General features: G+C 42.9%; 4 protein-coding genes across 5 annotated transcripts in view; 1 reads left to right on the top strand and 3 right to left on the bottom strand.

The window, feature by feature from the left end:
• Positions 1-2,131, bottom strand: part of runx2a (RUNX family transcription factor 2a) — a gene marked incomplete at both ends in the record, with an annotated part of 2,576 nt that extends 445 nt beyond the window's left edge. The window contains 5 exons of the mRNA XM_079280113.1: positions 99-164; positions 258-362; positions 735-894; positions 1,073-1,263; positions 2,122-2,131. Coding sequence (XP_079136239.1) covers positions 99-164; positions 258-362; positions 735-894; positions 1,073-1,263; positions 2,122-2,131 — 532 coding nt within the window. The remainder of the gene's footprint in view (positions 1-98; positions 165-257; positions 363-734; positions 895-1,072; positions 1,264-2,121) is intronic.
• supt3h (SPT3 homolog, SAGA and STAGA complex component) lies at positions 1,799-8,412 on the top strand. The gene is made up of 12 exons (XM_079280006.1): positions 1,799-1,863; positions 3,177-3,277; positions 5,025-5,109; positions 5,782-5,868; positions 6,342-6,438; positions 6,544-6,698; positions 6,806-6,881; positions 7,199-7,311; positions 7,409-7,513; positions 7,628-7,756; positions 8,041-8,130; positions 8,217-8,412. Exons 2-12 carry the CDS (start codon positions 3,186-3,188, stop codon positions 8,256-8,258), a joined length of 1,071 nt encoding a protein of 356 aa, XP_079136132.1. The 5' UTR covers positions 1,799-1,863; positions 3,177-3,185; the 3' UTR covers positions 8,259-8,412.
• Positions 8,413-8,423: 11 nt separating this feature from the next.
• Positions 8,424-15,072, bottom strand: cdc5l (CDC5 cell division cycle 5-like (S. pombe)). The gene is made up of 19 exons (XM_079280005.1): positions 14,888-15,072; positions 13,948-14,051; positions 13,499-13,660; positions 13,175-13,302; positions 12,851-12,950; positions 12,550-12,676; positions 12,340-12,431; positions 11,563-11,707; positions 11,280-11,471; positions 10,936-11,084; positions 10,666-10,837; positions 10,356-10,520; positions 10,163-10,243; positions 9,809-10,054; positions 9,527-9,634; positions 9,337-9,426; positions 9,121-9,252; positions 8,903-8,983; positions 8,424-8,792 (listed from the first exon to the last, which is right to left on the bottom strand). Exons 1-19 carry the CDS (start codon positions 14,930-14,932, stop codon positions 8,679-8,681), a joined length of 2,433 nt encoding a protein of 810 aa, XP_079136131.1. The 5' UTR covers positions 14,933-15,072; the 3' UTR covers positions 8,424-8,678.
• Positions 15,073-15,779: 707 nt separating this feature from the next.
• napba (N-ethylmaleimide-sensitive factor attachment protein, beta a) lies at positions 15,780-22,333 on the bottom strand (the record flags this gene model as incomplete). Of its 2 annotated transcripts, XM_079280679.1 has the most annotated exons (10): positions 15,780-16,820; positions 17,063-17,131; positions 17,473-17,577; positions 17,941-18,025; positions 18,677-18,732; positions 18,857-18,934; positions 19,085-19,131; positions 19,823-19,939; positions 20,401-20,480; positions 22,158-22,333. In XM_079280679.1, 10 exons carry the CDS (start codon positions 22,253-22,255, stop codon positions 16,668-16,670), a joined length of 888 nt encoding a protein of 295 aa, XP_079136805.1. In that variant the 3' UTR covers positions 15,780-16,667. The 2 variants fall into 2 exon arrangements, with proteins under 2 accessions (XP_079136805.1, XP_079136806.1); XM_079280680.1 differs by lacking the exons at positions 19,085-19,131; positions 20,401-20,480; positions 22,158-22,333 and having other exon boundaries at positions 19,823-19,930.
• Between the last annotated feature and the right edge of the window lie 2,905 nt (positions 22,334-25,238).

The following is a 25,238-nucleotide window of genomic DNA, read 5'->3' as shown; positions in this document are numbered from 1 at the left end:
AGCTTTCAGCTGCATCGCATGGTCTTCCTCAGCAGTAATAAACTTCGTGCTGCAGCCCTCTTTCAAGTTTAAGATAATTAGGCTTTTAAACAACAAACCTGATGATGAAGAGCTGCTGCTTGGTAACCGGAAAACTCCTGACTTCACCGCCTTCTGCCTGTGCCCTGAGAGGGAAGCAGAGAAAGTAAGTGAGAGTGATTCTGAGTGAAAGTGTTGGATTAAAGCCACCATGTTTGTTCTCTCCGGTGTGAACTGACGTCTGGGCAGCCGCTGTCCGTCCACGGTGACCTTTATGGCTCGGTGCACGGTGGCGATCTGAGGCGGCGACGTCAGCACATTGATGGAAAGTGTGAAGCTCTTGCCTGTAAAAAAAACAACAATTCACATCAGGAAAGTAATAGAGGCTTCAGAAGTAATTAAAGTTAACAACAAACCATAAAAATTGATTGCCGTCTGAGACAAACTTTGTATTTTGGGTTATATTAATAAACTTGACTGGTTTAGATTGATCACTGATTGAAGATGACAAGTTTTCCTGTCTTCTGTCTGTTTATCCTTTAAGATTATCATCTGAGATAAAAGGCAAAACCACCTCTAATTGACTGTCTAAATGCTGTGTAAGGGAGGGTATTTAAATGACAAAAGATGTAAATCACTCTGCTGTTGAAGCCCTTTTAAACGAGGCCTCTGTTGGTCCATGTGTGTGTTTATTACTGTAACTATTGCATCACTACCTCTCCCGCTGCGGCCTATGAAGCGCAGGTCATTAAAGTGGGCGTGGCCTTGCGTCATGGTGGCCGTGGCGTTGCGTAGCTCGGCGCTGCTGTTGTCGTCGTTGCCGGCCATCACTGTGACGACCACGCCGTCGGGTACGTCGTTCCCCAGGGACACCACCTGGAGGATGGGGAAAGGGTTGAGACTGGTCCTTTAGTCTCAGAATATGGTCAACATGGACTAAACTCTGCAGGGGCAAAATATCCACAGGACATGTGATGACCTTTGACATTAGATGGACAGACAGACAGACAAACGGCAGACAGACAGACAGACAGACAGACAGATGATTCCTCACAGTGAAGGCCCTCGGCAGCGTCTTGTTACACCTCCAGTGCTGCGGCAGGCTGCTGCAGAGGAAGTTTGGGCTGTCGGTCTGCACCAGGCCTCTGGGTGGCGCTGCGCTGCGCTGGTGGCAGGACCTCACCTCCTGGTCGTCCAGGTGGTGGCTGGTGGGCGATGGTGTTGGCTGACGCTTCACCGCAGGATCTGAGAGGGAGCAACAGAGAGATCATGTTAAAAATCAGCTCAAATCTTCATCGACTGGATTGTAAAATGTGTTTAAATATGACCTGAATTTAAACTGGTCTTTACAAATCACATCAGTATAGCTGAATTATTAAATTAATCAAGCTTTTATGTTTTATTGAGGCTTTATTGATTCAGCAGTTCTCTGGCTAATTTGGTCAAATTGATAATCTTTCTTATTTTATATTTAGTTTTAATTGAACCCTATATATTTTGTATATTTGTATTTTGTATATAAGAAGATTGTTTCATTTGTTCATTTTAGCTGCTAAATATATGATGTAAATTTAGTATATATAAATATATACTAAAATATATTTCAGAAAATGTGAAGTTCATGTATTTTTTTAATAACAAGAACGAAACCAGAAACACGAAACGATTTAAATAACCATGTTTTTAGAGTAAGAAGACGATTTTGACCAGGAAGTGTAGAAAATGACAACTACCTAAAACGCCGCGCGTCCTCATTCGATCTACGTCATAAACTCGCGCCGAAAATAACAAGAAATCGTAAAAGCGTCAACAAGAGCAACAACGTTTTCTCCTGGACGACTACAGGTGAACATTTCAAACAGTTTGTGGACCTTTTAGTCTTCCTCTCCTCCGCCTCGTGTCTGTTTCTGTTTCTCTCCTCTTCATTGTGTTTTATTCACCGCAGTGTTTGAATACCAGGGAGCTGCGCTGTATTATCATTCAGATTCTACTGCCGGTGGGGAAGTTACTGCGGTCACACCACCTGTCCACCCTGTGTGCGCGCGCGTGTGTGTTTATCTGTGTGTGTGTGTGTGTGTGTGTGTGTGTGTGTTTGTTTGTTACATGCATGCATGCTTGTGTGAGCATATCTTCTGCTTGTGTGTGTGTGTGTGTGTGTGTGTGTGTGTGTGTGTGTGTGTGTGTGTGTGTGTGTGTGTTGATGTGCCTCAGCTCTCTTCTGCTATCTTGTGATTTCAGGCTCATGGTTCAGCTTCACTTCTGATGACTCGTTGTGTTTTTAGACTAAATGATGCTCACGTGTTACATTACAGACTATATTTAGACCAGTGACTGTCTTTTGTTGACATTGACACATGCTTGTGTTTTGGGAGGAAATATTTTAGTTTTTTTTTAAATTTCACATCTTAGAGACGTTTAAAGTTCAGCACTGTGATCTTTAATTTCTATACTCAATTATCAGTTTATCAAGATACACCCGAGCCGGAGGCAGCAGCAGCGGTGGAGGTGGAAGAAGTATTCAGATCCTTAACTTAAGTAAAAGTACTAATACCACAAAAGCCCTGCATTCAAAACCTTAGTACTTGTAGTATAAGTACTCATTATGCAGTACAATGTTCCCTGTCAGTGTTTTACTATATATGATGTTTCTAGATTGATATAACTGTTGCATTTTAATTATTATCATATTCTATAAGGCCATCATGTGTTTGTAGCATGTCTGTCCTGTGAGAACCATGTATCTCATATACGAATATGAATATAATATATTATAATATGAGATAAGAATAGCCTGTTTTAAGCTTTGTGAAGATGCATCTTCCAGCTGATCCAAGAGGCTTTTTAAACACTTTGTTTACCGGAAGAAGGATATTCTCGACATATTAAAGGAAACCATTCCTCCTCCAGTTCATCACAAACATTCTACATCAACACATCTGGAGATACGTGGCTCTCACCGGCAAGAAAATCTGTAAAGTAACTAAAGCTGTCAGACAAATGTAGTGGAGTAGAAGTATCAAGTTGCATGAAATACTCAAGTAAAAGTAACTGCAGCCTGTAAAATGTGACACACACATGCTCTCTGCTTCCACGGTGAGCTACAATGATCCTTCAGTTAAGTGTGATCTCCTAGTTTAATGCAGATGTGTTTGTTTCAGGCCGTGGTGATGAGCAGTCCCATGGCTGGCGCCGCAGCCTCCAGTTCTAAAGAGCGTCCAGCATCCAGGATCAGTTTCATCCCAGAGCTGCAGAGCATGATGTAAGACACACACACACACACACACACACACACACACACACACACACACACACACACACACACACACACAGGGAGACTCACCCCAGTACAGCATCGGGCTGGTGCTGCTGAACAGACAGTTTGAAGCCATAACAACCTGTTTAACAAATGACAGAGAAAGTGTTTCAGTGAATGAAAATCTGTAAATAAAAACTAAAACGCAGATGTCTTAAAACAGTCCACAACCCTTCATCTCGATACATTGTGTTTATGCTCAAAGCATCCTTTTTACTCACTAAAGTATGATCTTAAATAAGGAAGAGATCTAATGACAGGAACACTTTCTGTGACTGGCGTTGTGAAGGCATGTTAAATTGAATAGACACACCTCCCAAGCGTGTGAAAGAAATATCACGATACCATCGTCCTGTAATAAAGATCAATGCACATTTAAGATATCTCTTTCAAATCACCAGTTAAGACTCAAAGTATGGACTAATTGATGGAATAAGTAGAGAAGGAACACAATGAAGACGATGAACATGAAATGTAGTTGAAGTGACTGTCCACATTTTAACTAAACTGTCTGCACAGTGGAGGTGAAAAGATGACGATTGAGTTAATGAGCTATTCAAAAGCATTAACACTGTTATCAACTGTTTTATAATCTATTAATTGTTTCTGACATTTTAATATTATCTGGTGTTGGTCAGACAACATGAAAACAGGAAAACGTCTTCTGGTGCTTTAGGAAATCGATTCTCGCCATTCTGACATTTTATAGACGCAACTCGTCATCGATTTATCAAAGAATTAATAGAAACAATCTTTCGTTGCAGCCCAACTTAACACAATGTACAGTTACAAAAGAACAAAGTCACAGTAGTTCTCTTCAGAACACTTCACCAACAGAAAATCAATATCAGAAATGAATCTTCCGCCGTCATGAGTCGACAATACACACTTATGAGAGGGAAACACTTTACTGTAGAGGGAAACACCACAAGGAATTCATTTCCTGTCACAAATTAGATTTTTCTTTGGGTTTTTCAAAAGAAGCCACATGCGTGATGTGTGTCTGCGTGATGTGTGTGTGTGTGTGTGTGTGTGTTTTGGGGTACTCACCTTGTGTCGTGTGTGTGTGAGCTGCAGAGAGCTGGTGTTGGTGGTCAGAGAGGCTGAAACCAAACTAAACCCCAAAACCTAAAACCAACGATTAGCCTGAATCCAACCTGCCCACAACCCCAAACCAAAGCCTCTCTCACCTGTGTGATTGACAGCCAATCACAGCACAGGTGAGGGGAGGGGGGGGGGGCTGTTTATTGTTTGTACGTAGAGAGAGAGTTATGGGGAAGGAAAGCGCTTCAGGATGTGGGCTTAGGTTAGACTGCCATCATCGAAGTGGCTATTCTGGATGCAAATTAAGGTTTGACCAAAGTGTGGTCAAAGTGTGTGTGTGTGTGTGTGTGTGGGGGGGGGGGGGGGTGGCGGCGGCATGTTGAGGTCTGTGTGTTTTGTCTGAGACAGAAACTGATAGAGAACTAGAGACACGTGTCATTTAGTACCAACAACTTAATGTTTTCTGTTTTTCTTCAAAACAGATTTTTTTTAATTTAACACATTTCACAACCGTTACATGTCAGCACTGAGAGCGTGTCGATTGACACGTTATCTCTTCAGATGCTCCCCAAGAAAGAGCCAAATAGTTCCACTTCAAACGCTTTGAGAATACTGATGCCGATCGATACGTTGTGTCTTTGTGCGTCAGGTTCGCTCTGGGAGACGCTCGCAGGCCGCCGCACGAGACGGCAGCTCTGGTGGAGGACATTGTGCACACGCAGCTCATTATGATGGTAACACAGACACAGTACACAATGGTGGAGCAAGTATCCAGATGTTTTAATTCAGTAGAGGAGCAGTGATACTGCAGTGTAAAGATACCACTTTAAATGTGCAGCTCTTAAAAGTGGAGTTACTTTTATGTCTCTATATACTGCTGAGTAGTTTTAGGAGCTGTGATAGTTCATCGTACTGTTAAGTAGTATTTTATATTATTAATCTTTTAAACCAGTGCAGTGGTGGTTAATAGTTTTTGATAAGCAGATGTTAGTTTCTGAATTTAAGGTCTTTTTTTTGAAGACATCACATCTTAAATTTGGCATTTTTTTTACCATCTGCCCAAACTCAAATTTGGAATCTGTCAATTTCCTTTATGAACAACTGCAGTTACAGTCATGCGTCGTTCGTCACAGAGCCTTCCACAGTCTCTCCAGACTTTAGACTTGATTCCACAGAAATTAAAGATCATGATGAGAATCTAAAAAAGCAAATCAAAAGACACTTTGAACGACTAGAATCCAAACTTTCAACCGGATCTTTCTGTTTATAGCTGATGAGAGAATACAGAGATCAGACGAATTATTGTCTAAAGCTCCTGATCCTCTTATTTCTTAACCTTTAAATCACTTGATAATTCATGTAATTTATGCTCCATGATGCAAGTTTAACTCGTGTTTATTTATCAGCTGCATCAGGCCTGTGAGGGGGCGTGTCTTCGTGGGTCGAGGGTCATTTCAGCCGAGGACATCCTGTTCCTGATGAGGCGGGACAAGGTAAACAAAACTTCAGAGCCTCTCCATGATCGAAGGATTGCCTCCGTGTGCGTATTGATTCTCCTCACCTCAACAAACTGCTCTCGGTAGACCACTAACACTTGAACACATTGAATACTTTAATTCATTCACCTGGTGCAATATCTTATCTAATCCGTGCAATATCCAATACGTTTAAGTACCTGATCCTTCTGTATATTCTGGTATATTTAGTATATTTAATACTCTTCTTTACTGTCTTATTTTATTACTGTTTTACTGTTTAGTTTATTATATTACTTGATTTTATCTTTTATTTTATTACTTGTGAGCAATGCTGCTGTAATCCTGTAATTTCCCCACTGAGGGACGAATAAAGGATTATTTTCTCTCTCTCTCTCTCTCTCTCGCTCTCGCTCTCGCTCTCGCTCTCGCTCTCTCTCTCTCTCGCTCTCTCTGTGTTTCACTCTCCCGCTTCGACGTCTGCTGACCAGAGGAAGGTGGCGAGGTTATTGAAATATCTCCAGTTCAGAGATTATAAATCCAAACTACTCAAATCTCTAGATGATGACGAGATGCAGCAAGAAACGGGTATAAATGCACGCTCGCACATACACGGCAGTTTTTTTTTTTATGGCATCGATATGTTTGAGATATGAACTTTTAATTTCATATCTACATATTTTTCTTTTGCAGACAGGTCGGCCGGTGCTGCAGGTGCCGCCGCTGGCGGAAACCAGCGGAGGCAGCGATTGGCTCAGGACTTTCTGGTGGGGATGGATCAGACCGGAGAGCTCCTGTCATTGGCTGAGCGGCAGGAAGTAGATCCCATCAAACAGGAGCGCATGGAGGTACGAGGTCATCGGGATGTTCATGACACACTGGCATGCGGCGCTGATTTGACTGTAGACAACAGCACATTTTAAGATTGATGATTGTTAATTGTGTGTATCTTCAGCGTTTAGAGCGTCAGACTCGAACTATGGACCAGGGGCAGTACTCTGAGTTCTGTGAGAGTCGGCAGCTCAGTTTTGGTGAGATTTTAAGCGACTCTCTAACGGATGGATATAGTTTGTAGAGCTGTCTTTTGTTTTAATGCGTGCACTTTAATGATGCAGCGGGTTTAAATGGTAAAACACAAATGTATTCAGTTTACAATAATATGAAACATAGAAAAGTAACCAATATTCACATTGGTGAAGATGGAATTAGATCTTTGTTTACTTGTTAAGACTTTAAACAGTGAAACCAGTATCAAAATGATTCTGTCCATTGACTAATTGATACATTCGTTCAGTATTAAACTCAACTAAACGGTGTTTTTTGTGTGTGTGCGTGAACATGTTTCCAGCAAAGAAGGCGTCGAAGTTTCGAGACTGGCTCGACTGCAGCAGTTTAGAGATAAAACCTAACAGCATCTCCATGGAGATCCTGTCCTACCTGGCCTACGAGACTGTTGCTCAGGTCGCCTGTTGAGTCGTGATGTCACACATATCCAGTTAATGGCTGTATCTACGTTGTACGTGTGTGTGGTTAAAAACCTTTCTTTATCCTCTTCCAGATTGTGGATTTGTCTCTGTTGGTAAAGCAGGAAATGACTGCAAAAACAAATCCCATCAGTCATGTGATCTCTGCCAGCTACATCCAGTACAACACTCATACTGAGGTACACACTCACTCACTTGTAATCATCTCACATTCAGTTGTTCCTGATCACCAAAACTAGGATACCACAGTTACGTTTTAGTCAGAAAATAACATCTGTTTCCCACCTTTCCAGGTAAAGAAGGATCCAGACTCGCCTGAAGCCACGCCCCCGTCTACTCCAGGCTCCTCCCACGCATCAAAGCCCCTCCCACAGGGTAACGGCAGTCTCGACGGCAGGGCAAGACCGAGAAAACGCAAAAAGGTGCGTTTGTGTTTAGTTTTTTTTGTATTATTTTCTACATTATAGATTCGCACAGGAATATCTTTAGCGTAACCCAATTTGTGTTAAGACGTTTTTATTTAAATGTAGTGAAGTCATAATGTACCTACAGTGTTTGTGTATAAACATGTATTTCTGAAAGACAAATTCAATTTGATAAATACGTTTAATATCTGAATAATCTTTCGATAGCGTTGACTCGTCGGCCTGTTTGAACGCAGACATGCCGCTGGTGTCCGGTGTCGTATTAATCCTCTTTTTTTCAGAGCTGTCCGGCTACAGTGGAGCCTCCTAGTGGAGCCATTCAGCCACATCACATCAGAGAGGCCATCAGAAGATACAACTACAGACACGCAGTACGCACACACCCGTCATATTTAAGGTTCTTTGTGGTTCAGTATTATTTTCCATTTGACTGACTTGAAGTTTGTTTCTGTCTCAGAGTGCTTATTGCAGGAGTGGGATGGCCTTCCTCGCCTGCTGAACATTAAACCTATTATTGAAAGTACCTGCATGAATATTTTGTTGTGATAAAGACTTTTCATTAAACCCTTGTTTGTGTTTCTGAGAAACAATGATTCACTAAGACTCTTTGGTATAATACGCCAGATTAGTATTTGTCACAAAGACACGTGATGCAATATTTTCAGTTTGGAAAAAAAACTTTATTGGTCACTAACACAGAAATACAAGGTACTACTGAGCATGCTCACAACTCAGCTTGTGATGTTATAGCAACACGGAGGCGGGGCTTAGCTCTGGAATTGACGCAAAATATTGAACAAAAAAAATAAAAAGACTGACTGGTTCAACACGACGACTCGTTTCTAAATGCAGCTGCATGCTTGGTAAACGTATCCATAACGAGTATCTAAGTGTGCAGTATTGTGTTAACGTGTGCGCGTTAGTATTTCTGAGCGCTGTTGATCATCGCCTCCCTCTCCATCACGAGCTCTCCGTATCGCTGCTGAAGTTCTCGCTCACGCTCCATCTGCCTCTCCACGTCCTCCCGCAGAGCCTAAAACACAGGACGACGACAATTAGGCCGTGAAGCTTCTTTACATTGAAGAAGATGGAATAAACAGTGACTTGACGCTACACTTTTACAGTCAGTGTCGCATGGATTACCTCTTTCCTCCTGGGGATCGCAGTGTCCTCTTGTTTCTTCAGCTGTTTGAAGGTCTGGAGCTCTGTGGACGACTGCTCCACCTGGTGGACACCATGAGTACAACATTAATACATAACAGACACAGGAGATCTCTTCAGATTAAATGTGGGGATTCCCTCCACAAAGAAGAATAAATGAGGATGAACTGACCGATTATAAGACGTATCACGTTCAGTACCTGTTCCCAGAGTTCACCGTGCTGCTTCAGGAGCCCCAGGGCTCTGGACTGAAAGCCTCCCAGCAGGATCTTCAGTTTCTTCTCCAGTTTAGCTGCTCGCCGGGCCTCCGCTGTCATGTGGCCACGGTTCACCTGAGACAGATAAAGAGGCAGCTAAAGAAGTGCACAATTCAGAGTCATTCTATCAGCTTTTCATGTGTCCGAGTGCTTTCTCACGTCTAGCTTTTTCTCCAGGCTTTCAATGCGGTCTTTCTTTGACGCCAGGTTGGCTCTGGTGTATCTGTTCTGGGCGGGTAGATATAAAACCTGCAGAAAGAGACAGACAGATGAATCAACTGGTTTCATGTGATGCTGACGGTATAAAAGGCAGTCTATGCTCAGGGCTGGATGACAGAGGGATGCTCACCTGTCCGTAGCATTCCTCCCACACCTGGCTGTAGGCCTCCATGCTGAGATCACCGTGACCCATTCCTGCCTTCACCACCTCCATTTCTGCAGCCAGTACCGTCTTTGCCTGTTCGTTAACACAACGGTACATATTGACGTCCATCACTGTCTCTCACACAACAAACCAATGTGTGGCGTCACGATGGCAACATCCACGACTTACATACAGTCCATGAACCGCACTGGTGCTGAAACAATCGTTTCATTAGTTTGAGTAACTCTGAAACGACGTGTCCGTTACCTGCTCCATGTCCTCCGTGCTGATTGGCTTGTAGGAATGTGATTCCAGGTATGCTATGTGCGAAGCGTTGTTCGACGTGGAGGCGGGGCCTCTGATTTTGCCGCGCTGCAGCTGACTGACTGCCCCCGGGTGGTGCAGGCAGTCGTGGTGCAGCATGGTGATCATTTCCTGTTTGATCAGCTCCTCGGCCAGCTGCAGGTCCAAGAGCTGCTCCATGGAGGACGGCCGCAGGACGGACTCGTTTACCTTTCAAGACACAGACGAGCGGATGTCATCATCATGCCAGAATAAAAGCTCCGGGATTACTCCAACACAACAGTTATGAAATCCAACCCAGCAGGAAATGTGTGTTACCTCGGTGGGTCTGGGGAGGCTCCTCTGAACAGCAGTGTGTCGCAGCTTCAGCTCCTTCTCTCTTTCTGCATCCCGTACCGCCTGACACACACACACACACACACACACAGAGTAAACTTTTAACTACAAGTACACACATGGGTTTATGGAACTCAGAGGTTTGGTGTTGTGTGTGTGTGTGTGTGTAGCACACCTTCTTGCGTGCTACTATGTCCGCAGAGTCCTCTACGAATCCCGTCTCCCCTTCCGTTTCTTCCAGGTCCTTCTCCGCGTTTTCAGGAAGAACAATCTCAAAGTCGTTCTTGGGAACAGGAAGTCCCAGCAGGCCCTGCCTCAGCTGCTGCAGGCTCTCCCTTTGCTGTGTGTGAGATGGAAGAGGGACAGCTGTTAATCCATTTCAGTGATTGCATAGCGCAGCAGCGAGAGCTCCTTTATGTACGGCACCTCAAAACTTGTTTTACGGTTTAAATTCCTTATATTCAGAGTGCGAGTTGTGTAATTACCATGTGTTTGGCGTACGCAGGGTCAGCCAGTTGATCCTCACTGTTAATATTCAGTTTGTCTCTCAGAGGAGTGCGGAGGGGGGTCAAACCTGGGGTCACTGGCCCCCGCGGGGTCATCACTCCTCCAGCCTGAGGGGTCAGGCCCTCCTGTCCCTGCCCTTGTCCGGGGGTTCTGTGGAAAACCACCATGAGCGTTAACATTCACAGTACCGGCTGGTCCGTCGTCGAGTTGCACGGCGCTGTAACAGGACAGAGGCGACGCATCGTTACCTGAACGGTGTCGTGAGAACGGTGTTGGGTGTTTGAACCTGCTGCTTCTGAGGCGTCACTCCGCTGAAGTCGCTGTCGTGCAGCGGCGTGTTGAGGCCTCCCTTCAGAGGCGTGTCGATGTTGGTCAGAGCCATCAGGTTCTGGGCTTCCTGAAAAACACAGACAGTGAATATTAAAACACAGAGAGGCATCTTTTATATCCAAAGACGTGAACTGTGTATGATGGAGGAGGACTTTAGCTCATGTTGATATTTGTGTGTAAAAAAAGATGAGAGAATAAGACCCCTTGTAGTTATCTGACTCGTAATACTTTCAGTGTGTGTGTGTGTGTGTGTGTGTGTTACCTGCAGTATCCTGTCCTGGACGGTGGGGGTGCGTGGGGTGCGTAGCCCGGCGTTCATGGCGCTGGTGACGCTGTACTCCGACAGGAGGGCGGAGGAGGCAGAGTTGCCGCTCTCGCTCTCCTCTGCAGCCTGACGGGCGACCTCACTGGCCACACCCAGTTTGACGACTTCCTCCAGCTCAACGTCACTGATCTATGAAGAACGTTACATTAAAGATGAACAATAACAGCACTAAAGTGGTTGGACGACATTAAACTTAAAGCAGTACAGGTGCAGTGGTTACCTGTGGTGTCGGTAACACCAGCTTGGAGCGTTTCTTGGTGAACTCGGCCACGCCGCTGGTCTGCAGGATGGCCGATGGGAGATCGCTCTCCTTCTTCTTCTTGATCTTCGCTTTGTCTTTCTTTCTATCTCTGTCCTCTTGCTCACTGCCCACAAACACAACAGTTCATGAATGAACCATTGAGTCCTTATGATGTACAATGTGCGTCGATCATGTATCCATAACTCTTTGATGTTGAACAATGCTAATGTGGCTAAGGCCGTGACGAATAGTCTAAAGCTGCATTCACGACGTTTCATTTCTGCAGATGAATATCAGGCTACACTAGTAGTAGTACTACACTAGTAGTAGTATTAATAGTAGTAGTATTATTCCAGTGGTGGCTGCGTAGGATTGTTTCCAACGTGTCCAAACATTTCGAATATCTCCAAAACTATTCTGCTTAAGATATTTGATGGGGTCTTTCAAAAACATCATTTTAACAAACACTCTTTGCTCTCAGGCTTGTCGCACACAAAGAGACGCGTGGCTGTATTAACAGGCTGGTCTAACAGCACCATGAGTTTCATTTATATACCCACAATAACAAAAACACCTGCTTTAATTTAGTGTGATGGCATCATAAAATATGATGATGACAGACATTCAAAGCTTCGGAACTTACTAAATGACATTCGGTACAGCCGTAAACGTGATGTTTCTTGTGTGTGTGTTGCGATGTTTATCATGAATGTGTGTATAAAATACAGAGTGTAAAGTGTGTGTAGTGTTACTGACTTGCGTAGCTCTCCCTCCAGGTGCTGCTGCCTGAGTCGTTTGAAGTTTGGCTCCAGCGCGTGGTACTGCTCCATGCTGGTGTCATAGAAACCCTGAAAGAGAAGAAAATGAAATCATGAATGAATTGTGATGTCAAGCTGAGCCCACCTGCTGTGCTGGTGTGTTGTGGGTTTGGATAGAAGTGGAGGCAAAACAAGTGATGGTCGTTACCTGTGCAGGTTTCTTCTGGAAGGGGATCTCAGCATTGTAGTCGACTCCTCTCTTCTTCTTCCTCTTCTTCATAACATCGATGCCGGCGGCTCTCAGCTCTCTGCGCTTCTGCAGAGCGGCCAAACGTCTGCACCAGAATAGATCAATCATTTATGCAGCTTTGTAGGTTTTCACATCCCTTTATGTACAGCTAAGACCATCAGGCATGGCATTTTCTTTATTACATTTTCTGCGAATGTTTTTTGAATAAAGCAATTATAACCCAGCATTGGTAAACACTGTGTGTGTGTGTGTGTCTGACCTGGCTTCCTCCAGCTGTTTCTCTCTGGCCTTCCTCTTGGCTTTCTTGCCCTGGGTGTTGGCCAGTCGAGCTCTGGCCTCTGACAGCATCTCCAGCTCATCTGCAGACAGTGAGACAGACGGACACTCAGAATCAATTTATTCTGTTCAGACACGTGTGATAAACGATCACAAACAACCACAAACATGGAAGAGAAGTTGGATTTTATATATTTAAACTGATTCAACCTTCCAGATGATGACTGTAGCACAATTAACTGGAATATGAAATTATTCTTAAGTGTAAAATGGAAACTATAACAATCATAACCAGAATTCTAAAAACCTTCGTCCATGTCCACAGGGTCGGGTCTGGCTGGCTTAGTTTCGGGATTAGGGTCGATCTCTCCTGGTTTTAACTTCCTGGGGTCATCTCCCACTTCTTCCTCATTGTCTCTTTGTGCCGCCTTGTCTCTAAACACACAAATACACATCATTTGGCAATCAACAGCATTTAATATACTCAACTACTCAACTTAAGTGCTTCAGACGTTGTATTGCAAAGTATCTGACAATCACGGTCGAGAGTCTGCTTTGAACTTTCAATATAATTCTAAATATTAAACCTATGTAGTTGTATGAATATGTTTAAAATAACATAAAACCGTACAGCAGGTATTCATAGTGCTCCAGGCACTGGGCAGCGGTGCGTCCTATGATGGGAGCAATGGTCCTCCACTGGGTGGGCATCAGCTTGGCCAAATGGAGCAGCTTCTCCTCCTCTTCTCTGGACCATTCGGTTTTCTTGATGCTGGGGTCCAACCACTCGTACCTGCAGACGGACACAATACAAAAGGTTAAGAAACAGTTAACCAGGAAATCAAATTGGGATCAAAGCCCTCTTTTGCATGGGAGACACAAGTACAGAGAGAGGACTCACAAAACAAATAGCGAGCTACAACAACAACACCTAAAACATTCACAGACTTCTTTAAAATGTATAAAATTGACAGTTTAAATTCATCCAATTGGAATTTTTACAATCCTTCCCTTCCATTGTTATGGTGTAGTAGTTAATAAACAAGTCCTGCCATCACATGTCTTTGTATCAAGACTCACCATCTGGCTTTACACTGTTTGGCAGACTTGCGATGCAGCAGGGAGGCGATTCGAGACCACTGGTTTTTCCCATATTTCATCACCGCTGCCTTGAGGATCTCATCCTGGATAAATAAGAAGATTGTTAAAAGCGACTTGCACGAATTATTAAGTGTTATCTTGACATGTTTTTGATGCAATCAATTACAAATTATCAACAACGGCTGACCAACTGTTTCACTATGACAGAGGGTTAAATACATAATTTAAAATGAAAGCAAAGAAAGTGCAAATTACAGAATCATAAAATATCAAAAACATTTTGCAACCTCATTCAGAAGTCATCAACATAAGAGACAAATGAATCATAAACATCTAGAGCCAGACGGGCCTTCCCTCGAGTCAATATAACATTCCTAACATGCATCCAGAGAGACCAGCTCCTGGAGGATTTTGGTCATTTTACAACTGATTCCACTGCTGAGGGAGCAGCTTACTTTAACTTATTTAGTACAAACACTATGAGATAATCCCTTTATATGTTATACTTTGCTTTGCTCATACTCTTTGTATTGTTTTCTTCTAAACTGCAAGTAATTAAGTACTTCATCCATCTTTTATCTTTTAATCAATGAGACATTCCCATAGCTGACAGACATCCTCACTTGACTTTTAATTAGCTGACTTGCTAACATTGACAAAGTCTTGCAAGCTGCCGTCATGTTTGCTAAAGCAGTTGCAATCTTTTCTGACCAAATGCGTGAGTTAAATCAACCACTTCCAAGCTTTTAGGTTGAATAAACTCTTTCTAGATCGCTGGCATAAACACAGATAAACCAAAACTTTCTAGGCGGGCTAAATCCCGTTAACTGAAGAGCTAGCTTCGTGCTAGCTTCATGCTAGGTCCGACTCAAATCAGAGGTTAGCTTCATGCTAACGCGGCTAGCGTGTAAACACGTACCTCCGTGTTGCGCCAGACGCCTCCTTTAATCATAATTCGCGGCATCTTGGCGGCTCGTTGCTTCCTCCTCCTTCAGTAAAACGGTTGGTACAGATTATGCACCAGTTATGGAGAAAAGTGGCGTTCACGATTTACACTTAAACTAAAGCCAATGCGAGTGAGCAACGAACGTGTACCACACCGGAAACCCGTGTCGCAGAATTATGCTTCCCCTTCAGAGTTTGGTGGCGGTTGGTGAACCAGCTCAGGGGCGCATTAGCGCCACCTACTGGACTGGAGGTGTTGAGCTGAATCAGAAACGGTTTATTGCCAAGTATATTAAAAAATGAAATGAAATGAAATAAAATAAAATAAACGTCATCAGTCCACTGTATTGATAACCCTTAGTATGGTGCCTCTATTATTGTTATTCAACCTCATTTGTTTCATGCAATAGCATCCCTTTGTAGTTGTGAGATTTACCTGCACTTTGGCAATACAAATGCATAGACCTTTAAAAACACCAGTTTAAACAAAAAGGGCCTTGGAACGCTGAGTCAGCAGGATTTTATTTCAAGACTCCATGGTACACTCCATACCGAAGCAATCACATTTTTACGACCATTATTTTACAGCTCAGAGTTGCTTTTGGCCTCTTTGCTGAGTTTCTTTGCAGATATAAAGTAAAGTTGTCCCAAACTCCTCATCTAAACAACCCTAACCCACTTTAAATGATGCAGAATAAGTCACTTTAAGGGACATAACTAGCTCTAAATATTTTTTCAACTAAAAATCAAGCATTGATTTTGTCAACAGTCATTGCTGCAGCGTGACATCATGGTAGTGATGTCATGATGTGACCTTGGCTTAAACGCCTTGAAATACCCCAAAAAACAGTCAGATATCTGGAGCGATGATGTTTTTATTTCAACACGGTTTCTGCGGTACATAATTACTGATTTCACACAAATGATACCAGGCTACATGTATGTTCTTCACACGTTAGCACAACACGGAGAACGCTTACATCGACATGACAACAGACATGCACAAACGAGGTGAGGAGGGGGGGGGGACCAATCGCTGGACAGAACACAAAGAACCAACCAATCACAATGAGTGATATATCACTGACTATGTGGGGGAGATGGGGGGGGGGGGGGGTGTAGGGGTGAGGAGAGGACGAGGGGAGACGAAGGAGGAGGAACAGAAGAGGAGAGGAAGTGAAGGAGGATAAAAGACGCGAGGAGAGGAGCTAATACCTAAAATATTAAGACAGATCGTAACACTGAGTACCATAATAAACATAAATAATCTTTCTTTAGTATCGACAATAAATATATCAGTAATCTCATAAATAAGATTGTTATCCCTTTTTTAAATAGCATATATCCTTAAATCTGATATGAGCAGCACGCTTTCCCATGTATCATTTACTTTACGCACACACACTCACACACACTCTCTCTCTCTCTCTCTCTCTCACACACACACACACGGTGTATTTATTTATCTTTAAGTACAATTGGGTCCAGTGTTACGGGAACAATACTGAAGAACCAGGGACACAGGATTATCTGAAGGTGGTGTAAAGGTGAAGCTTAGCTAGGTGGGGGTCACATGCAGATATGTACAACTGTAAACTCCCTCAGTCCCAATCATCCATCTGTCTCTCTCTTTTTTTTACCTTTCTTACACCAGAACACATCTTAACACTTCTCCCTACCTTTCATTTAATTACAACTTCTCTCCCCTTGTCTCCCCCCGCCCCACCCTTTTCCTCCCTCATCTCTAAACTCGTCTATTTCAGGTCCCCGGCGTCTCCCTGGATGGTCTTCTTGATGCGGAGCAGCATGGTGGTCAACCACTGGTCCAGACGAGACACAGAGTCGAAGTCCTTGACGGCCTCCGTGAACGCCTCGCTGTTCTGCTCCTCGTGGGCGTCGAGCAGTTTCTGTGGCGACACGCAACGACAGATTACACAAAAAGGGCTCGGCGGTAATTCAATATGATGATTCATCGTCTTTCAATGGAATCGTGACGACATCACAAATAGACATCTTGTGATACGCAATTAAGTAATTTAAATGATACGAACAATCACAAAATAACTTAAACTTCTCAGATAATCATTTGTAGCTTACGGTTTATGTTTTTACATCATGGTGAGATAGAGATGAAATAAAAGAGATTTACCTTTAAGAGTTTGAGCTCTCTAGAGTCTGAGAAGGCTGGAAACATCTCCTCATACTTCTCTATGGCCAACTGCAACACACACACACACACACACACACACACACACACACACACACACACACACACACACACACAGAGAGACAGACAGACAGACAGACAGACAGACAGACAGACAGACAGACAGACACACACACACACACAGATAAATGTATTTTTGTTAGCTCACTTAGCATCAGCATAGCAAGCGTGTAATGTTCATGTCAGGTGTGAACAGGGCAACTGTCTCTGTGTGTGTGTGTGTGTGTGTGTCTGTCTGTCTGTCTGTCTGTCTGTCTGTCTGTCTGTCTGTCTGTCTGTCTGTCTGTCTGTCTGTCTGTCTGTCTGTCTAGTGTGGGCTCAGGTGTGTGTACCTTGGCGTTCAGCTCGTCCACTATGAAGTGACACAGTGACGCCTTGAAGAAATACTCTTTGGCGTTGTACTTCAACAGCGGATTGTCCATGGTGCTCATGGCAACCTGAAACACACAAATGCAGAAACAGTTTCAGTTTTTTTAACGTGTTGTTATATTTATGATTTATGGTGACTGTGCTTTAAGCTGCTGTATTAGTTTGAACGCAATTAGCAACTTTGCTAAGAACCAGGTCTGGACCAGGTCTCTGCTGGAGGATCTGGGTCTGTCCACGGTGGACCGGGTCTCTGCTGGAGGATCTGGGTCTGTCCACGGTGGACCAGGTCTCTGCTGGAGGATCTGGGTCTGTCCACGGTGGACCGGGTCTCTGCTGGAGGATCTGGGTCTGTCCACGGTGGACCGGGTCTCTGATGGAGGATCTGTGGAAATCATTTCATCATCGCTCCATAAACCGCACTCGGCTGTTACCTGCTCATATATTTCGATGGCTTTCGGGTACTGCTCCAGCTGAGCGCTGTAGTGTCCCACCTTCAGGAGGCATTTGTTGGCGGAGCTGAAACACGCAAACAAAGAAACCCACGAGTTAACGGCCAACGCGTGTGTCGCTATTCTTTCCACCATTGTGTTCACACCCCGAGAGTATAAAAGAGTGATTGAGTAGAAGAGTCTCATTTAGATGATGGACGATGTGTTACCAATCTGTGGAGCTCATCAGGCTCTGCTGTAATGAATCTACGGCAGTGTGAGTCAGCTTCATTCACCGGCCGACTCATCGTATGGTTACAGGGCTGCTCCTGATAATGTGACTCACTTCATTCGGGTCAACAACATCTCGTGAACTCTCACTGTCAAATTTAGCATCACAGTGAAAAGATATACAACTAATATTTTTTTAATTATCCATCAATTTGCAAATTATTTTCCCAATTATTTAAATGATTTAGAAAACTTCAGGAAATAGCGAAAGTTGAACAAATGTACATCTTCTGATATTTGATTTTCGTCTGACCAACAGTCCAGAACCCACGATATTCACATTACCGTAATGTACGTAAAGGAAGAGCAGACAATTCAAATCAACAGTTAAAATGTTTTACGGACTTTTTTAGACGATAACGATTATTAGACGATCACAAAAACCTGCAGAGTGATATTCGGTTGACGGACCGACTGAATAACCGACGAATCGTTTCAGCACGTATACCTGTTAGATTCTTCTCCCTTGTAGTAGTCTGCAGCCTGCTCATAGTGGGCAATGGCCTGAAAACAGAACGAAAAACACAAGTCAGCACAGAAGATGCACATTTATATTCAACAAAAACATGAATGAAAAACCTAAAAGACGGAGAAAAGTGAAAGAAATTACCCCCCAACCCTCACATACCTTCTCAATATCAACCAGCTCAGCCTCGTAAATCTCTGCTATAGTGATGTGATGTTTGGCTGCGATGGTAAACCGACCCTGTAACACACACACACACACACACACACACACACACACACACACACACACACACACACACACACACACACACACACACACACACACTATCATCATCTAAAGACCAGAGTGGTTGTGAGGGAGCCGTTCTACGGTTGAGGCAGAGCTTACCATGTCGGTGTAGATGTCGATGGCCTGATTTAGACAGTTGATGGCCTCTACAAGGAGACGGATAGGAGAGAAAAGAAAGGACGTTATAAATACAAGGACAGTGAAAAGAGTCTGCTTCGTCAAATTAAAACCCCGTCAGCTTCCTCCCCCTGTGGCTGCTAACCTGCGAACCCAGAGTGTTTCATTCAGCTCATCACATGGAGGCTGTGGCAGAATAACTCAGATATCAACGCAGGGACCCAGTTTAATCCTCCATGAACAGGACCTCAGGGTCCCGGCTCTGACTGTGATGCAGAGGCTTCCCCCTTATCATCAGGTGGACCGAGCTCAGACATACTCTCTTAAAAGTAAAAGTCCTGCGTTCAAGTATTTTTAAAGTTAAAGTCCAGAAGTATTCGCGTCAAAATGTACTTAAAATACCAAAAGTAAAAGTAGTCGTTATGCAGAATGGACCATTTCTGAATAATACACATAAAGTAAACATAAAGAATGATTTCTGCCAACACACAAATATGATTTCTTCTCCAAATACAAGAAGAAAGATGGATAGAGAGACACGACGGTTCAACAATTAGTTTGAATTATTACTCTTTCTGCTGCTCACATCTGAGATGATATTCCACTTGTTTTATTCAATAATCCTTTCAGGAACAACTAATCTGACGGAAACAAATCCCAACTCACGAACACAATTTTAGAATTGAACTGACTGTGTGTGCATAAGACAGCGGCGCTCACCTTGTGGGTCGGCCTTCTTGTAGGCGTTGCCTGCGTCGACGAAGCTGGTGGCTGAGTCCAGTTTGTTCTGCAGCTGCATGTGGAGCGCGGCAGCCTGACAGAACGCATTCCCCGCAGCTAGACACACACACACACACACACACACACACACACACACACACACACAGTCACTGTTACTCTCGCTGAACTACGTGACTGTGTTCACAGGCAGCAGAACCATCAACACACATCTAAATTCTGCACAGCACGAGCAGTTATTGGCACATCTGCCCCAATCTGTCCTAGATTTTCATATTTAAATCCACCGTTTGTGTATGTTTAAAGCTCACATTGCTGTACGTGATAATATAACTCTCTCTGCAGGCTGTTGAATCATTCACATCCTGTTAAACTGCATGAAAAACAACCAACAGTCAAATAAATGTGTGTGCGGGTGTTTGTGTGGGAGTTTGTTTATTTGTGTACAGATTTATGTGTGTTTTTTCTGTTTAGTGAGCAGTATGTGTATATACACAGTATATATATATATATACATATGTGTGCGTGTGTGTGTGTGTGTGTGTGTGTGTGTCACCTACCACTCCAGTTCTTTGCCATCTTAAACATGTTGGCTGCTCTGGCGTATATTTCACAGGCATCCTCCACCTTATGGTTTCCCCTAAAACACACACACACACACACCCACACACACACACACACACACACACACACACACACACACACACACACACACACACACACAAACAAAATCAATTTCGATTAGATTTCTGTGTTTATTTTATTTTGCCTCCTCTAGCTCATGAAGTTGTGATGAATTATCACATTTTTAAATATTTTTTGAAAAAATTTGAACGAGTATTCAATTGATGTCCCACTCTGACTTCGTCCTCCGATATAAAACAATCATATCAACTTGCATGAGATGATGTCATTGTGGAGGTCAGCCGAGGACACATTTCAACCTGTGGCTGAAACTCTTTAAAATCTCATATTTTCCCTCTGAAGCATAAATCTGATGTTTTATTGCAGTGTGAACAGAACTAAAACTCAAATGGACTCCAGTTTAATCGTTCACTCATCGTGCCTCTGATTCTGATCTGTGGCCATGTGACTTCATCATGAACTAGTTCTCACGGTGTTCACATCTCATCTCAGACAGAGCCAGAAGATGTTTTCGTGTTATTTATCTATAACATTGATTTCATATGAAGATGCTAAATGTGGACACAGACTTGGAAAAGGTGGTTAAGGCGACGGACAGCATGGCACATTATGCAGCAGCTAGGTTTAAATTTAAATAATCGGGGCCCAAAAACTCAAACTGCATAATCTGCTCTGCTTCCTGATAAAAGTTTGAGAGCTGCAAGATTTCTGTATTTTCTGACCAGACTGCAACCATCTGTCAAATTGAAACGTATCAGACTTAATTGGCAAATTGGCTTAAAAGTTGTACTTCTGAGATTTTATGTTGTTCTTTGTTTATATTTATTTTATTTAAAGTTTTCTTGGTTACTTATGAGAATGGAACACTGTCATTTGTGTGATTTTATGGATGAATAGATTAAATGAGGGCTGCAGCTAAAACATATTGCCATTATTGATCAATCAAGTATCACATTGATGATACTTGATATACTCAAATTTATATTACAATGTTTCCATTTTACAAGGGCCCCTCCCCACACATGAAGGCCAACAGCCCATTCCCATCCGCTCATACACACGCACGCACGCACACACACACACACACACACACACACGCGCACGACAAAAAATAAAACACAACCCCCGCATCACCACCGACCGACTCCGTCCTGACTCCGTCCTGACTGCGCTACTCTCCCCGCCCTCCTGCATCTCCAGCCCGGCCTCACGCTCCGTGCGAGCCGCGCTCACAATCCCGCAGCAGCGGCTGCAGCATTTCACGTCTCTTTTGGCCCGACAGGCCACGAAACGTAGGCCACATTATCTGCGATGACAGCCCTCTTTTTATTGTTGTTATTATTTGGGGAAGCATAAATAAAGCTGACGGGGAAAAAGGCACCATTAAAATCCTTTGATACATCTTTTAAAATGACTCAATGTCACAGTGGAAGTTATAGCCTACCAGCTGATATAGGGATGTTTAGTGGACTATAGGAATATCATGGAATAATAAATATATAAATAGAACAAAACAAGGTTTTATCCAGCCTCTGCAGCTCGTTATTGTGCACCAGAGAAACGCAGTTTTAAAGCAGAAGCACTTAATAGGCTTTGATAGGCCGCGCGTGCAGGATACCAAAATGAGAGAGAGGTAAACAGAGACAGGAAAAGGGAGAATGAGAACATTTACCCGAACATCCCCCCGAGGAAGGATCCGGACGCCTTGACCTTTTTGTCGGCTTCAGCCATCAGCTGCATGGCCTCCTTCTCTTTGCCGGAGTTGTCCATGGCGAGCTGGGAGGGATTGCGAGGAGAAACGGGCCGATGGGTTCCGCAGTGGACGGAGAGGAGGAGGCGAGCAGAGCGGATCGGAGGAGGATGGAGAGAGAGAGTCTCTGCTGGTGCTGATGCTGGGAGACTGCGGGCTCTTCTTCTACGGTGAGAGAGAAGGGTCATTTACGGTTCGTTGTCGCCATCTGCTGGAAACAATTGGAAAGATCAGGTTCTAATTGATTTAAAAAGGAAATAAGTTACCTTTATAGTTGTTTCACTTACCTCGAGTGTGATTTATCAGTGATTATATATATGTATAATCTTTATATATATATTCCAATATTTTACTTAAAGGTACAGTGTGGAGTTTAATTTATAATCATCTGAAAACATCAACCATTGTGTTTCCGTTACCTTAGATTGAGCCGTTGAGGAGGACCATCATGTATCTACAGGAGCCCAAAAGGGACAAACCAATATATCTACATAAGGCCACCGTAGTTCTCCTGAGGAATTGGCACAGGAGGTTGCAGATTAGTTGTAATCAATCTGCAACCCTAGATGCCGCCATATCCTACATTAGAGCTTCAAGTAAAAGTAGCAACGCTGGAAAAGTTTATAAAAGGTGTACACATGTACCTTAAATAGCATCACTGTCACTATAAATACAAACATGCTGTATATAGGCTACTACCAAATCCTACTACCTCATGTACATGAAGTAACCTGTTACATGAATAGTTCCATGTTAATTACAGCCCCCACATCATTGAACTATTGTCCTATAAATGTCATTGTGTTGTTACTCTTTTAAATATATTTACATCTGTACATTGAAGTCAATGTTCATGTTCCCCTCATTCCGCTTTGTTGTCCTTGTTTTTTTGAGGTAGGGGTTGATGAGAGCGCTGAATCACAGTACATGTGCAGTAAAACCACAACAAAGAGCTGAAAGAGGCTAAAACAGATCTGTGGAACTGCAGAGTTGGTGTTAACTTTCTTTTACATGAGTCATTGTTATCTGTTTTTAATACAAACCATATTGATTGGTGGAGCTTTAAAACTATTGGCTGTGCAGTTACTTTAGATTTATAAAATCTAAGAGTTTAAACACAATTTGAAGGCAATAAGCATGACATATTTAGTATATTTTGAAACCTTGTGATCATGAGTATGAATGAAAAATCAAGCAATACCTGCACCAACAACCTACATGTAGTTAAACTGGGCTCACTGACGGACTATTTAAGAGCTTAAAATGGACAATTAATATTACATATGAAACATATTAATAATAACAACAAGACAAACAGAGGTAACACAAACAACAGAGATCAACATTGTACTGCCAAGGTAAATACATTGATAAACAAATAAGTCATCCACAAAAACAATTAAAAACATGTTCAACATATTAAATAACTATTCATCGTTGTCCAACTAAATAATGACAGACCGTCTCTCAGCGTGAAAGCCCGCCTCCACCTTCCTCCCCCACGACAGCAGCGCACTGCCTCTCTGTGAGAGCCCACGTCATCGTGCTCATGCACAGTCAGAGCAAAGTGTTGTGCAATGCAGTGGGGTTGTCTTGATGTGGTTGACAACAGTAATTACTCCTCTCACACTCCTCATCGCTGCATCGTCTCTAATAACGTTGGACAATAACACACTGGAATGTAACCTGAGGAAAAACACCTCATTCTTTTTAGATCAAACATTGTTTTTAATTTTCAACTGGTTTTAAAATAACATTCAGTGAAACCAAGAAACAATTCAACAGGCGGAGGAATCCAAGACAATAAAGCATGCCCAGTTTAATCAGTGAAGCAGGGGTGCGTTCAACAAGGCGTTTTGTTGGAGAACCTTTGCAGACTTGCACATGTTTTTAACAGATCAGTGTTACGTGGTACGTTAATGAAAGCAGCCGAGTCTAAAATATTGCCGTTAAACCTGCGGTGTACCTTCATGAGGTCAGATACAGGCCGCGGGCAAAGCTGTTCAATCTGAATGAACAGCGGCTTCAATGTGAAGAAGCGGTTCCCGGCAAAAAGGGTTGTTGAACACAGCTGAAGCTTCAGTCCAGAGGAAAAAGCTAGATAGAGTGAAAACATTTCTCAAACTAATATGTTCTGGAAGATCACGGCACAAAAGAGTGACGAGCTCCGCTCATTTTTACAAAAAAAGGTAGACTTTGATGATTCATGTTCTTGATCCTTAATTATCATGAAAATAACAATAAATAAATAAATGGATCATCGGTTAGATAACCGTGTTCAAACAAACTTTCACATCTAAACAGATAAATCATGCAGTGGCAGCAGACTTTGAGGCTCTTCCACATCCAGCAGGACTGCCGGTGGAGTCGTGCAGCAGTCCGATGGGAACCGACCGGACGTCGCTGCTGCTGAAAACTGATCATCGGTCGAAAACAGGAGAATCCGCGGGAACGTTGTACTTATCCCATAATCCTCTTCCTTCCCTTCAACATTATTGAAGTAAAAGTCCATAAATGTCTCAGGCTAACAGTCATGCTATTATATATGTTTTAACAACTTAACTTTGAGATACATTTGTTCTCCCAGAATCTCATGAAATAAATAAATAATTGCATAATCAAACAATTTGAGGACTCAATAAATGATCCAGTGGCAGTTTAGCATAAACAGTGTAAAATACAAATGACAGATATTGACTGAAATGTGATAGTTAAATGATTTAACTAATTCAGAGTGTGTCAACATACTCATTCATATTCTGAATATGAGCTTCAAACCTGTTAAGGTCTCGGGATGAACAATCGCCCGTAGGAAAACAATTAATAAAATCCAAAATGGTCCGATAACATGCTCTTGAAATATTACATGGCATTCGATGCATCGATGAAACATAAAACCATGACTGTATTCACATTGTGCTGTGGTCTGTGTGTGTGTGTGTTATGTTGTGCTGCTGTGCACATCATCCTGTGTTATAGTATGCAACATCATTTCTTATCGTA

The sequence above is a fragment of the Melanostigma gelatinosum genome (assembly GCF_949748355.1).
Source record: "Melanostigma gelatinosum genome assembly, chromosome: 12".
In the NCBI taxonomy this organism is placed as follows: domain Eukaryota; kingdom Metazoa; phylum Chordata; class Actinopteri; order Perciformes; family Zoarcidae; genus Melanostigma; species Melanostigma gelatinosum.
This window is presented reverse-complemented; position numbering and strand designations above follow the sequence as displayed.

What these genes read in the sequence shown, in the direction of transcription:
- supt3h (XM_079280006.1), top strand. Translation starts at nt 3,186, where the DNA reads ATGAGCAGTCCCATGGCTGGCGCCGCAGCCTCCAGTTCTAAAGAGCGT. An exon ending in TCCTGATGAGGCGGGACAAG is followed by an intron (nt 5,869 to 6,341) that starts GTAAACAAAACT and finishes TCTGCTGACCAG; the next exon opens with AGGAAGGTGGCGAGGTTATT. An exon ending in GAGTCGGCAGCTCAGTTTTG is followed by an intron (nt 6,882 to 7,198) that starts GTGAGATTTTAA and finishes ACATGTTTCCAG; the next exon opens with CAAAGAAGGCGTCGAAGTTT.
- cdc5l (XM_079280005.1), bottom strand. Translation starts at nt 14,932, where the DNA reads ATGCCGCGAATTATGATTAAAGGAGGCGTCTGGCGCAACACGGAG. An exon ending in TGGTGTTACCGACACCACAG is followed by an intron (nt 11,472 to 11,562) that starts GTAACCACTGCA and finishes CGTTCTTCATAG; the next exon opens with ATCAGTGACGTTGAGCTGGA. An exon ending in ACGGTGAACTCTGGGAACAG is followed by an intron (nt 8,984 to 9,120) that starts GTACTGAACGTG and finishes GGTGTCCACCAG; the next exon opens with GTGGAGCAGTCGTCCACAGA.